This window comes from Alexandromys fortis, unplaced genomic scaffold (genome assembly GCF_014885135.2).
Source record: "Alexandromys fortis isolate MF-2015 unplaced genomic scaffold, M_Fortis_MF-2015_v1.1 scaffold_103, whole genome shotgun sequence".
Taxonomy (NCBI): domain Eukaryota; kingdom Metazoa; phylum Chordata; class Mammalia; order Rodentia; family Cricetidae; genus Alexandromys; species Alexandromys fortis.
This window is the reverse complement of record NW_026067978.1, coordinates 3,860,098-3,876,007: the sequence shown is the minus strand read 5'-3', so window position 1 is coordinate 3,876,007 and position 15,910 is coordinate 3,860,098. Positions and strand designations below refer to the sequence as shown.

The 15,910-nt window shown below is 46.7% G+C and overlaps 1 protein-coding gene across 1 annotated transcript in view; it reads left to right on the top strand.

Moving 5' to 3' along the window:
- The window catches only part of Fat2 (FAT atypical cadherin 2), a 55,981-nt gene that overhangs the window by 18,418 nt on the left and 21,653 nt on the right, over positions 1-15,910 (top strand). Inside the window, exons 7-11 of the mRNA XM_050157670.1 lie at positions 515-796; positions 2,128-2,338; positions 5,356-9,414; positions 11,332-11,528; positions 14,238-14,391. Coding sequence (XP_050013627.1) covers positions 515-796; positions 2,128-2,338; positions 5,356-9,414; positions 11,332-11,528; positions 14,238-14,391 — 4,903 coding nt within the window. The remainder of the gene's footprint in view (positions 1-514; positions 797-2,127; positions 2,339-5,355; positions 9,415-11,331; positions 11,529-14,237; positions 14,392-15,910) is intronic.

Sequence of the window (15,910 nt, the reverse complement as noted above, 5' to 3'; positions counted from 1 at the left end):
AGAGCAAATTACAGGATAGCTAGGGCTACACCAAGAAACCTTGTCTCAAAAAAGAAAGAAAGAAAGAAAGGAAGGAAGGAAGGAAGGAAAAGAAAGGAAGAAAGGAAAAGAAAAAGGAGAAAAGAAAAAGAAAAAAAATCTACTAGGCACCAGGTATAGAGGTGCACACCTTTAATCCCAGTACTCAGGAGGCAGAGGCAGTTAGATTTCTGTGAATTAGAGGCCAGCCTAGTCTATAAAGTGTGTTCTAGGACAGCTAAAACTATTATACAGAGAAACCCTGTCCTAAAAAAAAAAAAAAAAAAAAACAGCAAAATCTACTAGGCAGTTTGGTATCTGAAAGCTTGTTATTTTGAAATTCTACCATACCTTCAATAGCTATTTACTAAGTAGAATGGCAGCTGCTTGCCAGACACTGCCAACAAAGATGGGAGGGACAGTGAAGTCCCAGCAGGCACCATCCCTGTGTCCATGCAGACCAATCGGTCTCTTTGTGTCTTGTCCCCCTGCCCAGGTCCACATCTTCATGATTGCCAACATCAACCGCCATCGGCCTCAGTTTCTGCGGGATCACTATGAAGTCACGGTCCCCCAGGACACACTGCCTGGGGTAGAACTCCTCCAGGTCCAGGCCTCGGATCAAGACAATGGCAAGGGCCTCATCTATACCATCCACAGCAGCCAGGACCCTGGAAGTGCCAGCCTCTTCCAGCTGGACCCAAGCAGTGGAGTGTTGGTGACAGTGGGGAGATTGGACCTGCTCTCCTGGCCTTCTCGGCACATTCTGATGGTCATGGTGAGTAAAATCAGAATGGATGAGAAGTGAAATCTTATCTGAGTTCTCCTCACTCTAATGAAATACTCTGACAAAATCAACTTAAGAAAGAAAGTTCCAGAAGGTCTAGTCCATCATGGAAGAGAAGACATGGCTGCAGGCAGGGAAGGCAGGCAACAGAAGCAGGAGGCTGGCTGGTCACATTGAGTCTGCCCTCAAGAAACAGAGGGTGGGCAGGAAGTGAGGCCAGGCTTAAAAGCCTCAAGATCCACCCCCATGACCCACTTCCTCCCACACACCTTCTCCACATAAAGCTTCCACCACCTTCCCAATCTCAGCAACAAGTATTCAGACACATGATTCTATGGGGTCATTTCACATTCAAACCCTACACAAGGAACTTGCATGCAGGTAGCTAGAGTGGATCGGTTATGTAGACATTCCTAACACAACCCTGGGATAGTGGTGTGGTATCTCACAGCTGGCCAGAGCACCTTCTCTGAGGGATGCCTGGAGTGAAGCAGAGAAGTGGACTAGCCAAGGAATCTCCCATCAGCCTCAGCTTTCTCTGGACTCACCCCAAATATCTACAACAGATCTTTGCCCACTCTGTGATTTTATTATGGCTGACCTGTAGATTCATGTATTATCAGATCTGGGAGAGACCCAGAGATGCTCCAGCCCAAGGCAAAAAGAAGAATCAAGCAAGCAAGCAAGCCTGTAGGCTATAACATTTAAGGAGGACTCATTGTCTGGGTCACATGCTGATCTTTCTGTGACTCTGAGAGTCAGAGCCTCCTTGAATTTTGCACACTACATTCTCCACTTACCCCAGCTCATACCTCTTACCCATACCTGCAGCCCACAGGGGAAGAAAGATTTGCTAACTACCACACAGTTATTTTTGAGAAAGCCGGAGTGAGGGTTTCACCTCCTGTCTCAGGGTCAGGATTCTTACAAGCCAGGTTATCATCCTCTGGGGATATTAGTGTACACTGAAGGATTCGAGAATTCCTGCCACCAAGAAAGCCCTATGACTTCCCTGAGTTCAGTGCCTCCCAAATCTACATGACCACAGAACTCATTAACGTGTTACCATCTTAAAGAGCTCATAGTCTGAGACCTGCTGTGTCTCTGCCTCCTATGCCTTTCTCCTAAAGTGGAAGTATCCATAGAAACAGCTAAGCCCAGTGAGAAATAACTGAGACGTCTCTAACAGCATAGACTGGAGAAAGACTTCAAGGAATCCACAGAAGTTAGGTAGCCTGTTCATTGGCCTGTCTCTTTGGCCTGACTCTGACCTTACCTCCTCTGATTCTGTTTGCTGCTCATTCTGCTAAACCCTGTTTTAGGTCCGAGACCAAGAGATGCCCATCAAGAGGAACTTTGTGTGGGTGACCATTCACGTGGAGGATGGAAACCTCCACTCACCTCACTTCACTCAGCTCCATTATGAGGCAAATGTTCCTGACACCACCGCCCCTGGCACGGAGCTGCTGCAGGTCCGAGCTGTGGATGCTGACCGGGGAGCCAACGCTGAAGTCCATTATTCCTTCCTTAAAGGTGAGGCCCTGGTTGTGAACTTAAGGAATGAGGCAAGGGTCTAGGATAAGGGTCAGCAGTAGAGACACAACTCTACAGATTATTCAAGTACAAGCTCTCTAAGCAGTGACAGATGACCATTCTAGAACATTCTATGTGTCAATGCTCTTCCAAAAAATGGTAATTAAAATAGCAAAGGTACTCTCAAGTTATGGGGAAATTTGTGAATAATATGATACAAGCCACTGGAGACCATATAAAATGTTTATAGAGCCTGTAAATATGTTAGAATATGACTTCGTGCACTTGTGTGAGAAGGGAAATGAAAGTATGTCACCAGGGTCATGGCATCGTTTTAGGAGTAACTTTTATTTTCTCCTCAGATCACTTATTGATTTGGCATCTGTTATATGATTTTCTTCCTCTAAAAACTGAGAATATCACCTTGTTATAAGACTGTTAGAATCCAAAGACAAATGTTTATGTGACATAAATTATAAAATGTGCAAATGCCAGGAGTTTCACGGTCATTGAGAAGTGTCAGTTATTTGTTAATGTGGGGCACACTATTTGGGGGAGGCTCCAAGTTTAGTGCTACCCACATTGATTGGGTTTCTCACCTGTAACTCCAGCGGGAGAGGGGATCTGATACCCTCTCTGCAGGCATTGCAATCACAAACACACACACACAAACACACGCACACACATTAAAAATAAATAAACCTTTAAAAAAATCCAAGTGATGTGACAAAAAGTGATAATATCCAGTATTCCACAAATTGCTAGTGATCATTTATAAGATACAGTGCATAATTAATGACATCTCAAGCATTATTTTTCATGATGATATTTCACAGAAGTAGACACTACTGAAGGAGAAATATAATCAAGACTTTATTCACTACCCTCTCCGAGCATAATGCTAGTTGAGTGGATCTTTAAAAATCAGCGACTTTTACTTGCCCTCTTTTGGGAGAAATAGACAGGAGAACATTATAGAAAAAGAATATAAATCATGAGACATTCATTGTTTATTTTCTGAAATAATTTCAGAAATGATTATGAAATAGAATCACATAGTTTATCTCAATTCATCTTATTGGTATCCCTCATAATGGAGATTTATTTTACAGATAAAGATTAGCTTTAAGGGGCTGGTGAGGTGACTCATTGGGTAAAGGTACTTGTCGCCAAACCGGATGACTTGAGTTCACTCCCTAGGACGTGCATGGTGGAAGGACATAGCTGATTGCCTCAAGTCGTCCTTTGACCCCCCCCCCCACATGATGGCCTTCAAGTGCCACACATATCCAATATGAATAAATGTAACAAAATGTTGAAATATTAGTTTTAAATATTCTTTGGATTATAGAAACCACTCATGCTCATTTTTGAAAACACTAGAGATATAAGAATGTATGAAAAAATAAGGTACAACGCTAAATGCCAACACCCAGAGATAATGGTCAATGTACTTCCCGTCCATCTTCCCGAGCATCTTTGGTAGTATTGAGATTATAATGAGTCTATAAGTTCATGCCCTGACTTCTTTATCCTGACAATATAATACGAGAAATAGCTAGAATTATATTTAGTTAACTTAGGTACTCCTTGTTTTGTTTCATTTTTGAGACAGGGTCACATATAGCCCTGGCTGCTCTGCAACTCACTATGTAGTCAAGGACTGAGTTCCTCATCCTCCTGCCTTCTGCTCAAGTGCTGGGATTACAGACATTCACCACCATGCCTGGCTAACTTAGCTACATTTGATGAGTGACCTAAGCCTGCTGTTGACTCATGCACCCCCTAGCCCCCCATCATCCTGTGAGAAGGGTCTGAAGAGTGCGAGAGTCAGCTGGGAGGTTTTATGATGAGGCTCAGCTGTTTGGCCATATAAAGCATACATAATAGAAAAAAAAGGGAACTGCCTCCCTGCCTCCACATGGGACCTGTGCTTCTGGTGGTGACAAATCCAGGACCCTATCACTCAGGTACTCCTACAGGAAGGAAGCACATACTTCTGGTTCCCACTCAGACTTCCTGATAAAATTCTGCTACAAGCCTCAGTAGGGTTTGAGAATCCCCAGCCCTTATCTATCACTTGGGTTTTTGTTGTTATTTAGTTTAGTTTTGTTTTGTTTAACCAAAGATAGAAGATTGATCTCAGGCCATATACTCTATAGTAAGGAATACCTTTTTATAGAGTTTAATATGTTTTTTTCGTTGAATTATGATAACCTTCAGAATTATAGCCAAAATGATTTTCTTGTTAAAAAGATCAGTACGAAATTGCCTTCTAAAAGCATGTTGAGTCTGGAGTGAACATATTTAAAGGGAAATATTCATGAAATACTATTATAGCATGGTTGGCCAAAGGCTAAATATTGAAAAGAAATTGTCAAGATGATGTGAGACCGGCCACGATTAGGCGATCTGGCTGTGGTGGAGGCGCTGATGCAGAAGCCCCGTGGTCTGGCTGTTGTGTATTTCCCCACTCTGCTCGTGACTTTACTCTTCAAGTGTGGTGAGAGGCTTTCTAATGTGAGGCCATAAAGGGAAGAGTGGCTTTAGTCTCTGTCTGTGTTGGCAGCCTGACTCCATGTGTGCAGATCCACCTTTTAAGGCTGCAAGCAGAGCTATTGAAAGCAATTCAAAGGATGCCTTTAAACGGTTTCCCATACAACTGAAGCTCTTCCTACAAGAGACATCAATGAACTTTAGGGTGAAGCACTAACAAAGCATAAGTCCCCTTCCTTGGCTCCAAAGACTTATTGATGACAGCTTCGGTTTGTCCTTCAAGTTGTATCCCAGAGACTTTCTAATCCTTGACACTTCTGTTTAGAAAGCAACTACGGTGGGGGCCTTCAGAACTGGGTAGTGTGCATTTACTCTATATATGATATACTAAATCCAGGGTGACTAGATGCAGATTTTGTCCTGTTCTGTTTGGTGCCACGGCCTCATGACTGACATTAGAAGCCTAGCTGGTGTCTCTTGAGAGTGTGGCAGACTTCAGTTTGTCCTATTCTCTGTTTCAGGGAACAGTGAAGGTTTCTTCAACATCGACGCCTTCCTAGGCACCATCACAGTAGCCCAGAGACTGGATCATGTCCACCACACAAGGTATACGTTAACTGTGAAGGCAGAAGATCAAGGCTCCCCCCAGAGGCATGACCTGGCTGTGGTGGTCATTCATGTCCACCCCTCCGACAACAGCGCTCCCGTCTTTTCAAAAGATGAGTATTTCATAGAGATCTCAGAATCAGTCCCTGTTGGTTCCCCGATCCTCCTCATCTCTGCCACAAGCTCCTCTGAAGTCACCTATGAGTTAAGAGAGGGGAACAAGGGTGGCGTGTTCGCCATGAACTCCTATTCCGGCCTCATCTCCACCAAGAAGCGCTTAGACCATGAGAAAATCTCATCCTACCAACTGAAGATCCGAGGCAGCAACACGGCTGGCGTGTTCACGGATGTGGTGGCTCTTGTCTACGTCATCGATGAGAACGACAACGCTCCTGCGTTTCTAAAGTCAACCTTTGTGGGCCACATCAGTGAGGTGGCTCCTCCACACAGTATGATCCTGGACGAAGACAACAGCCCCTTAGTGATCCGTGCCTCTGACAGTGACCAGGAAGCCAATTCCTTGTTGGTCTATAAAATCTTGGAGCCAGAAATTTTAAAGTTTTTCAAAGTTGACCCTAGTATGGGAACCCTAACGATCACATCAGAGCTGGATTACGAGAACACACCCTTGTTCCAATTCAACATCTATGTTCATGACCAAGGAACACCCATCTTATTTGCACCCAGACCTGCCAAGGTCATCATCCATGTCCGAGATGCGAATGACTCTCCCCCCAGGTTCTCAGAGCAGATATACGAAGTGGCGGTTGTGGGACCCGTCCACCCTGGCATGAAGCTTCTCACAGTGCAGGCCAAGGATGATGACTCCGAAGTCACCTACAGCATTAAAACTGGCGACATGGATGAAGCTGTTGCCATTCATCCCCTAACAGGCCAAATAACTGTGGTTAATCCTGCTGTTCTGGGGTTTTCTCGGAAGCTCACCATCAAGGCTTCTGATGGTCTGTATCAAGACACTGCACTGGTAAAAATATCGTTGACCCAAGTCCTTGACAAAAGCTTGCGGTTTGATCAGGATATCTACAGGGCAAGAGTGAAGGAGAATATACCACACAGAAAGGCACTGGTGATTCTTGGTGTCCATGGAAACCATTTGAATGACACCCTTTCCTACTTCCTCTTGAATGGCACAGACTTATTTCATGTGGTCAAGTCAGCAGGTGTGTTGCAAACCAGAGGAGTGACGTTTGATCGGGAGCAGCAAGATACTCATGAAGTGGTAGTGGAAGTGAGGGACAATCGGGTCCCTCAACGAGTGGCTCAGGCTCTAGTTAGGGTCTCTGTTGAGGATGCCAATGACAATGCCCCTGAGTTTCAGCATCTGCCCTATTACACAGTCATCCAAGATGGCACCGAACCCGGGGATGTCCTCTTTCAGGTATCTGCCACTGATAAGGATTTGGGAGCCAATGGGACAGTCACATATGGGTTTGCGGAAGATTATGCCTATTTCCGGATTGACCCCTATGTTGGGGACATATCACTTAAGAAGCCCTTTGATTATCAAGCTTTGAATAAGTATCACCTCAAAGTCATTGCTCGGGATGCAGGTACCCCACCCCTCCAAACTGAGGCAGAGGTGCATGTCACCGTCAGAAATAAATCCAACCCATTGTTTCAGAGTCCTTACTACAGAGTCAAAGTCCCTGAAAATATTACCCTCTACACCCCGATTCTCCACACACAGGCCCGGAGTCCGGAAGGACTGCGGCTCATCTACAACATCGTTGAGGAAGAGCCTTTGATGCTATTCACCACAGACTTTAAGACAGGTGTCCTTATGGTGACAGGACCTCTGGACTATGAATCTAAGAACAAACATGTGTTCACGGTAAGAGCCACAGACACGGCTCTGGGGTCCTTTTCTGAAGCCACAGTAGAAGTCTTAGTTGAGGACATCAATGACAACCCTCCTACTTTTCCCCAAATGGTATATACCACTTCGGTTTCTGAGGGCTTACCTGCTCAGACCCCCGTGATCCAACTGTTGGCTTCTGACCAAGACTCGGGACAGAACCAAGATGTCTCCTATGAGATTGTGGAGGATGGCTCAGATGTCTCTAAGTTCTTCCAGATCAATGGGAGCACGGGGGAGATGTTCACCATGCGAGAGCTGGACTATGAAGCCCAACAGCACTTTCACGTGAAAGTCAGGGCTATGGATAGAGGCGATCCCCCCCTCACCGGCGAAACCCTTGTGGTCGTCAATGTGTCTGACATCAATGACAACCCCCCAGAGTTCAGAGAACCTCAGTATGAAGCCAACGTCAGTGAGCTAGCCACCTGTGGCCATCTGGTTCTAAAAGTTCAAGCCCTTGACCCTGACGTGGGGGACACCTCCCGCCTGGAGTACCTGATTCTTTCTGGCAACCAGGACCGACATTTCTCCATCAATAGCTCATCAGGAATCATTTCTATGTTCAACCTTTGCAAAAAGCAGCTGGGCTCATCTTACAACTTGAGGGTAGGGGCTTCTGATGGGGTCTTCCGAGCAACTGTGCCTGTATATATCAACACCACAAATGCCAACAAGTATAGCCCCGAGTTCCAGCAACATGTCTATGAAGCCGAATTAGCTGAGAATGCAAGAGTGGGGACAAAGGTGATTGAGTTGCTAGCCATAGACAAAGACAGTGGTCCATACGGTACAGTGGATTACACCATCATCAATAAGCTAGCAGGGGAAAGGTTCTTCATAAATCCCCGTGGTCAGATCACCACTCTACAGAAACTGGACCGGGAAAATTCAACCGAAAGGGTGATTGCTATTAAGGTTATGGCAAGGGATGGAGGGGGGAAAGTGGCCTTCTGCACTGTGAAAATCATCCTCACTGATGAAAATGACAATGCCCCACAATTCAAAGCGTCTGGGTACACCGTGTCCATCCCATCCAATGTCAGCAGAGACTCCCCTGTCATCCAAGTACTGGCTTATGATGCAGATGAAGGTCGGAATGCAGATGTCACCTATTCAGTAGACTCGGCTGAGGACCTGGCTGACGAGATCATTGAAGTCAATCCCACCACTGGTGTGGTCAAGGTGAAGGAGAGCCTGGTGGGGCTGGAAAACAGGGCTGTTGACTTCAATATCAAAGCCCAGGATGGTGGCCCTCCGCACTGGGACTCTCTGGTACCAGTACGACTGCAAGTGGTTCCTAATGAAGTACCTTTGCCCAAGTTTTCTGAACCTCTGTATACTTTCTCTGCATCTGAAGATCTTCCAGAAGGTTCTGAAATTGGGTTTGTGAAAGCCGTAGCTGCTCAAGATCCAGTCATCTACAGTCTGGTTCAGGGTACCACTCCAGAGAGCAACAGGGATGGTGTCTTCTCCTTGGACCAAGACACGGGCGTCCTGAAGGTGAGGAAGGCCATGGACCACGAGTCTACTAAATGGTATCAGATTGACCTGATGGCGCATTGCCCTCATGAGGATACTGACTTGGTTTCATTGGTCTCTGTCAACATTCAAGTGGAAGATGTCAATGACAATAGGCCTGTATTCGAGGCTGATCCATATAAGGCTTTCCTCACTGAGAATATGCCAGGAGGGACCACAGTCATCCAGGTGACTGCCAATGACCAGGACACCGGGAGTGATGGACAGGTGAGCTACAGACTGTCAGTGGAGCCCGGGAGCAGCATCCATGAACTCTTTGCTGTTGACAGTGAGAGTGGCTGGATCACCACACTCCAGGAGCTCGACTGTGAGACTCAACAGACTTATCGTTTCTATGTGGTGGCCTTTGACCATGGACAGACCATCCAGCTGTCTTCTCAGGCCCTGGTCGAGGTATCCGTCACGGACGAGAACGACAACCCCCCTCGGTTTGCTTTTGAAGACTATAGAGGCTCTGTGGTGGAGAACAGCGAGCCTGGTGAGCTTGTGGCCACTCTGAAAACTTTGGATGCTGACATCTCGGAGCAGAACCGGCAGGTGACCTGCTACATCACAGGTAAGGATGCCTAGCATGGATTGGAGGCATTGGGGGGTACATTGAGAAAGCCTAGCAGGAGGCACTCTGAGATGAAGATGACACTTTTTAGTCACTTGTTCCCCTAGGCTCTCCATGGTCCCATTCAGAGACGTGGCAATGCCAGTTTTCACCCACTCTGCAGAGATACTGGGAAAACCCAACTGTGGGAAACTCCTAAAGTCACCCATGAATTAGAAAGTAGTTTGCAAAGAGGTTATCATTATTCCTTCAGGTGAGGAGATGGGATCAAAGGATCATACTATACCGACTTGTCTTAGTCACTATTCTCTTTCTGTGAAGAGACACCATGGCCAAGGTGACTCCTTATAAAAGAACACATTTAATTGGGGGCTGGATTGCAGTTTTAGAGGGTTAGTCATGATTACCATGGAAGGAAGCAGACAGGCATGGCGCTAAAGCAGAAACTGAGAGCTTTGCTTCCTGCAGGTATCCAGCAGCGGGAGACTGGGCCTGGTGTGGGCTATTGAAACCTCAAAGCCCACCCCCAGTAACCCAGCACTTCCAGCAAAGCCATGACTCCTAGTCCTCCCCAAACATTTCTGCTCCCTGACTAAGTGTCCAAGTCTGTGAGCCTAAGGGGCCATTCTCGTTCAAACTCCACATCACTGTTAGATGTCAAGGTCCCCAGTAATTGTGACTCATAAAAATTCTGGCAACTGCCTGCCTTTGTGGAATTGTGCCATGCCAAGGACAAGCATGAGAGAGGGCTCTTCACTAAGGGTGTTAGTAATATCCCTCACTGCTATGACAAAAATATGTGGTCAGAGCAACAGGAGTAAGGAAAGGCTTCTTTGGTTCGCAGCTTAGAAAGGGCTACAATCCACAGTGGCAGGAAGACATGAGAACAGGTGTGTGAGGCGGCTGGTCACACTGCATCCAGAGAGACGAATGCTGGGGCTCTGTTTTCACTCTTGTTTTTTCTTTTAACTCAATTTTTGCCCTCAGTTCACAGGCTGGTGCTGCCCACATTCAGGGTGGGTTTCTCCTCTCCAGTTAAACCCCTCTGGAAATGCTCTCACAGATACTCACAGAGGGTCATCCCTTGGGTGCCTCTAAACCCAGCCAAGATGAAAACAGAGACGAACCTTCACACAGAACGTCCTTTCCTTCTCCTTCTCAGCATCATCTCCCCCCTCCCCCGTTCGGTAAACATGGTTCATTCTGCCAACACAGCTGTCTAGGGGAGCATTGATGAGTCTGAAGTTCCAACCAAGAACCCCAGACTTCCTGAGACAGACAGAATCAGAACCACTTGATGGGGGGGGGGGGAGACCGCTACAATCTTTTGACATCAGACACTGACAAACATCAAGGTCTTAAAACCCCGGAGTAAGTGAATAACAACAGACAGTCGGCTCTTATAAAAGCAGAACCATGGGGAAATCTTAGACTCTGAGGGAGATTCCATCTTTCCACACCCGTGTTGGGAAATGATCCTACGCCCTCCATTTTGTGTGTGCCTTTAGCTGTGTGTTTAACCCTAGAGTTAGCATCATTGAAATCTTTGCCCAGTGGGCTGCAGCATCGCAGTAGAGCCTAGACAGTTCTTGTACAGATTGAAATTTGCCTCCCTCAAACTTCCCATAATGCTTTTCCGATCACAAGGAATAGAAGCCCTTTTCCCCCTACCAGCCACATTTGTACTGGTGCTTCCTGTAGAAACCATCTCACTTCACAGGACACCCTTAAAGTTAGGAGAAGCTTTATAACTTTGCAAAACAGACTCGGTGTAGAATTGTGGGTCCCTGATTCAGGGATGAAAATTCTGCCTTCCCCAGCAATTCTGAAAGAAGACTCAGGGGTGCAACCATCTAGGACACAGAGCCCAGTTCATCCCTGTTCTCAGTACCTGATATCTGCACCCCTTCTTTTTAGAGGGAGACCCCTTGGGTCAGTTTGGCATCAGTCAAGTTGGGGATGAATGGAGGATCTCCTCAAAGAAGACTCTGGACCGAGAGCACATAGCCAAGTATCTACTCAGAATCACAGCGTCAGATGGCAAGTTCCAGACTTCAGTCCCTGTAGAGGTCTTCGTCCTGGACATCAATGATAACAGCCCACAGTGCTCACAGGTGAGCCCTGGGAGTATTGTCAGGGGAGGTAGAGGCAAGGAAGGTTGGGGGAAGTTAAAAGAATAGAGACAAAGTCTTGCTGATGGTGCACTTCACAGCTTTAATCCCAGGATTCAGGAGGCAGAGGCAGATGGATCTGTGAGTTTGAGGCCAGATTGGTGCACAGAGTGAGTTCCAGGACAGACAGGGCTACACAGTGAAGTACTGTCTTGAAAACACACACACACATGCACACACACACACACACAGACACACACACACACGGAGAACAAGCCCTCATTGGCTATCCCTGTCCATGCCTGCCTTGGCATCTTCTGAGCAGACCTTAGGCTGGTGTCCATAGGCAGCAACCACTTTGGGCAACTCCTTGCTTCTAGCCATATCAATACAGCAAACTCTTCAGGAGTCGTGGTGCGAATCAATCTCTTTACATATCATACAAAGCTACTTTTGTGCACACAAACCCAGAGGTGGAGTGACAATACATCTTCCTGCCACCCAGCTTGACAACCTAAGTTTGATCCCCAGGACCCACATGGCGCAGGAAGAGAACCAACTCTCGAAACTTTCTTCTGACCTCTCTATATAAGCTATGGCACACACATGAATATACACATGTATGCACATACAAATCAATGCAATAAAACAGCCAGAGATTTTCCCTTTATGTCTATTTTTTAAAACAATAACTAGTTTTTAACTTTCAAGAGAATTTCCAAAACTAAAAATTTTAATTTTATAACATCTCAACTTCGAATGATTTGTGGCTAGTGAAAACTTAGCCAGTACACACATCAGTGCATACTTATACATACAGATACACATCTGCACAGCAGGTCAACTACAACCCCTCCACACACCGACAAATACCTGCACAAATGAACTCATGCCCACATAAGCACATACCTACCTAGCTGCCACATTTGCTCACCATATTTGCGAATGTGGACATATGTATTTCATGCAACTATACCCCATGCATATACTTGCATGCATGCACACTTCCACTTGCATGTGCCCGCAAACGCACATATAGCGCCGTGCAGCAGACATGGATGTGTATGCCCTGTCGCTGTTCCTTCTTTCCTCTCTTCTGTCACATAAAATATGGCAGAAGAGAGCCTGGAAGATTTGTAAGCCGGGATCTCATATGAGCGTATGTTGAGTGGTCTCAAAAAGACAGCTTCATTCTTGGGGAGAAAGGTGGCCATTGTTTTATCTTTCCTATTTGATCATGCTTAGGACCTCCCTCTTCTTCTGTGCTGGAAGAGGCGAGGGTCAGGCTCAGTCTAGCCTTACCCAGGTGGCCCATAATGTCATCAAAGCCAAGGGATGGAGAACTGAAAACTGGTCCCACACAGTCCAGGTGGGCACCATATGTCCGTTCAGAGAATGCCCAGAGCCCGTGCTCACCTGCATCCCGAGTGGTGCAAAGGAGGATGCCAAACAGACACCAAGTTCTCAGGGGCTCCAGTTGTTTCCCAGTTCCCAGCCACTGTGTGTCCTGCAGGGGATGGAGGGAAGGGCGAGGCAGTGGTAGGGCCACTGAGGTCCACCTTAAAGACCAGTGGTCTGTCCTGGGAATATGAGCAGGGAGGCAGCCTGGGATCACAACAGAGGCAGGGATGGAGGTTGGCAGAGCTTGACTTGAGACTCTGCATCATCGACTGCCAGACCTGCCTCAGCCATCCCTCCTCTCTGATGACCTATGACCCCTCCAAGTGGGCTGTGGTGGGTCCTTCCGGCCCTGGGCATTGACTTCGCAATGGTGGCTGCTTGTAGGCCATATTCTGACTTCTTATTAAGTTTTTGTTTTATTATTGTTTGTTTGGGGTGTATGTGTGTGTGTATATATAAGGGCCAGAGATCAACAATGTTGGGTGTCTTTCCTTGGTCGGTTTCCATCTTTATTTTTGGAGACAGGGTCTCTCAGTGAACCTGAAGTTCATTGATTCAACCAAACTACCCAGCTTAGGGCCAATGACCCTCAGGGATCTACCTACTTCTAACGCCCCTCCCCAGTGCTAAGACTGCAGGAGCTCTCCTTTCTACTTTTGATGTCGGTTCTATGGCTCCAACTCAGATCTTCTGCTTTGTGACAGGTACTTTACCCACTGAGCCATTGCCTCTGCTCTCTCTTCTAGCTTTAAAAATAACGACATTATTTAAAAGTAATGACATTATCATTGTGTTTGTGTGTCTGATGCGGGGGCAAGTAGGAGGATGCTCACGTGGAGGCCAGAAGGCAGCTTTGTGAGCCAGTTCTCTCCTTTCGCCTTCATATGGGCTCCAGGGACAAAGCTCAGGTTTTAGGATTGTACGGCAGTCCCATTGCCCACTGAGACACCTTTTCAGGCCTCTGGCTTTTAATCTCCATTTTCCTTGTATATCTCTTTAAAACAAACAAACAAATCAGGGAGTCATATAGCCCAGGCTGGCCTTAAATCCACTATGGAGCCAAAAATGATCTTGAACTCCTGACCCTACTGTCTCTGCTCCCTCAGTACTGGGATTACACAACGATCCCCTCTGCCTGGTGTCTCTATGTGACCCCACCTCACTTTCCCTCATTGCTCCCTTCTCTGCCTGCCCTATCTCTGTCCATTTTCACTTGAGTCACCTCCCTGCCCACCTCCTTCCCTCACTCCCCCACCTCTGGATCTAAGCGCCACTACCTCAGACGCCTCATGCTCAGCTTTCTGTCCTCAGCTTCTCTACACTGGCAGAGTCCGTGAAGACGTCACTCCTGGACACTTCATCTTGAAAGTTTCTGCCATAGATGCAGACATGGACACCAATGCTCAGATCACATACTCTCTGCATGGACCCGGGGCCCAGGAATTCAAGCTGGACCCTCACACAGGTAAGCCTCAGAGATACGGAATGAAGCCAAGACTCTGTGCCTGTGCCATGGTAGGCTCCAAAGCAGAAATTCACTCACCCACCTGCCCACTCACTAGCAGATACCAGCATCTGGGGACATAAGGAAAGGATGGATAAGTTCGCACTCAGCTCCTTATCATCCGGAGGAAAAGGTGATTGCTGTCCTGCTGCTATGGGAAACAGGTGGCTGGTGGCAGCCAGGCACAGGAACCAGCTGCCAATCCTCGGCTTCAATCCATAGCTCCTAAGATGACTCAGAGATTCCTGAGCAGGGAGGGGTAGGTGGTGGGAGGGTGGGAAGTGGCAGAGAGAGCCGTGTCCCAGGAAGCCAGTCTGGGTAGATCAGACACCACATTGTGTTTCCTGACCCCTGCCCAGCATGTTAAGTGATTCGGGAAGCTTGTCTTCTAAGGCCGCTGTTTGCTCAGCTGCAGCACTGCCCATGAGGACTTAAAAGAAAAAACCAACTGGGCTTTTTTTTCCAGGCTATGAAATTGATGCATGCTCAGTTACAGATTAAAAACCACCGCAGGTATCCCGCGGGATACTGCAGGAGTCAGAAAGCCCACACGATAAGGCCTCACCAAAGCCCACTCGGTGTGCAGCCAGCCAGCCGGTCTTCCCACGCACCTCCCCAATCTCTCTGCCACTGTTCCTCTGATGTTCTCCCCTTGGTGACAGCCTGCGGGGGTTTGCAAGGAAGACTATAAAGTTATCTTCAGTCATTCCTGGTCACATACTACATCTGTTTCATTTCTGTTGCTGTGACAAAACACCCCAACACAAGGAAACTTAGGGGAGGCAGGGTTTATTATTTCAGCTCGCAATCCCATATCAGTGTGTCATTGCGGGAGCTTCAAACAGCTAGTCACAGCACATCTCCAGTCAAGAGCAACGAGAACTGTATGCATGCATGATCAGCTGGCTTTCCCTACTCTCATACATGGTTCAGGAGCTTCTGCCTAGGGAATGGTGCCTCCCACAGTAGGCTCGGTCTTCCCATGTCAGTTAACTTAGGACAATCCCTCATAGACACGCCCATAGGTAAACCCTATGTGGACAGCCCCTCATTGAGATGCTCTTCTCAACCGTGATTTCAGGTTGTGTCAAACTGACAATTAAAACTAACCATCACATACTACTTTACTGTATGGCTAAACCATAACATATTAATCAATTTCTATTTGAAAAACACATACGGTGATTTAAATATGCCACTATTATAAATAATACCTCAGAGGACATCTTTACACATGTATTTGCTTTTTGTTTTTGTTTTTTTATTTTTTTGAGAGAGTGTCTTAGAAAAGTTACAACTATCCTGGAATTCACTGTTCAGACCATGCTGGCCTCTAACTCACAGAAATCTGCCTATCTCTAGGATTAAAAGCATGTGCACCACACACACATATACATCATATACTTTTAGCATTGGGTTAATTATTCTGTTTTATACACACACACACACACACACACACACACACACACACACACACATA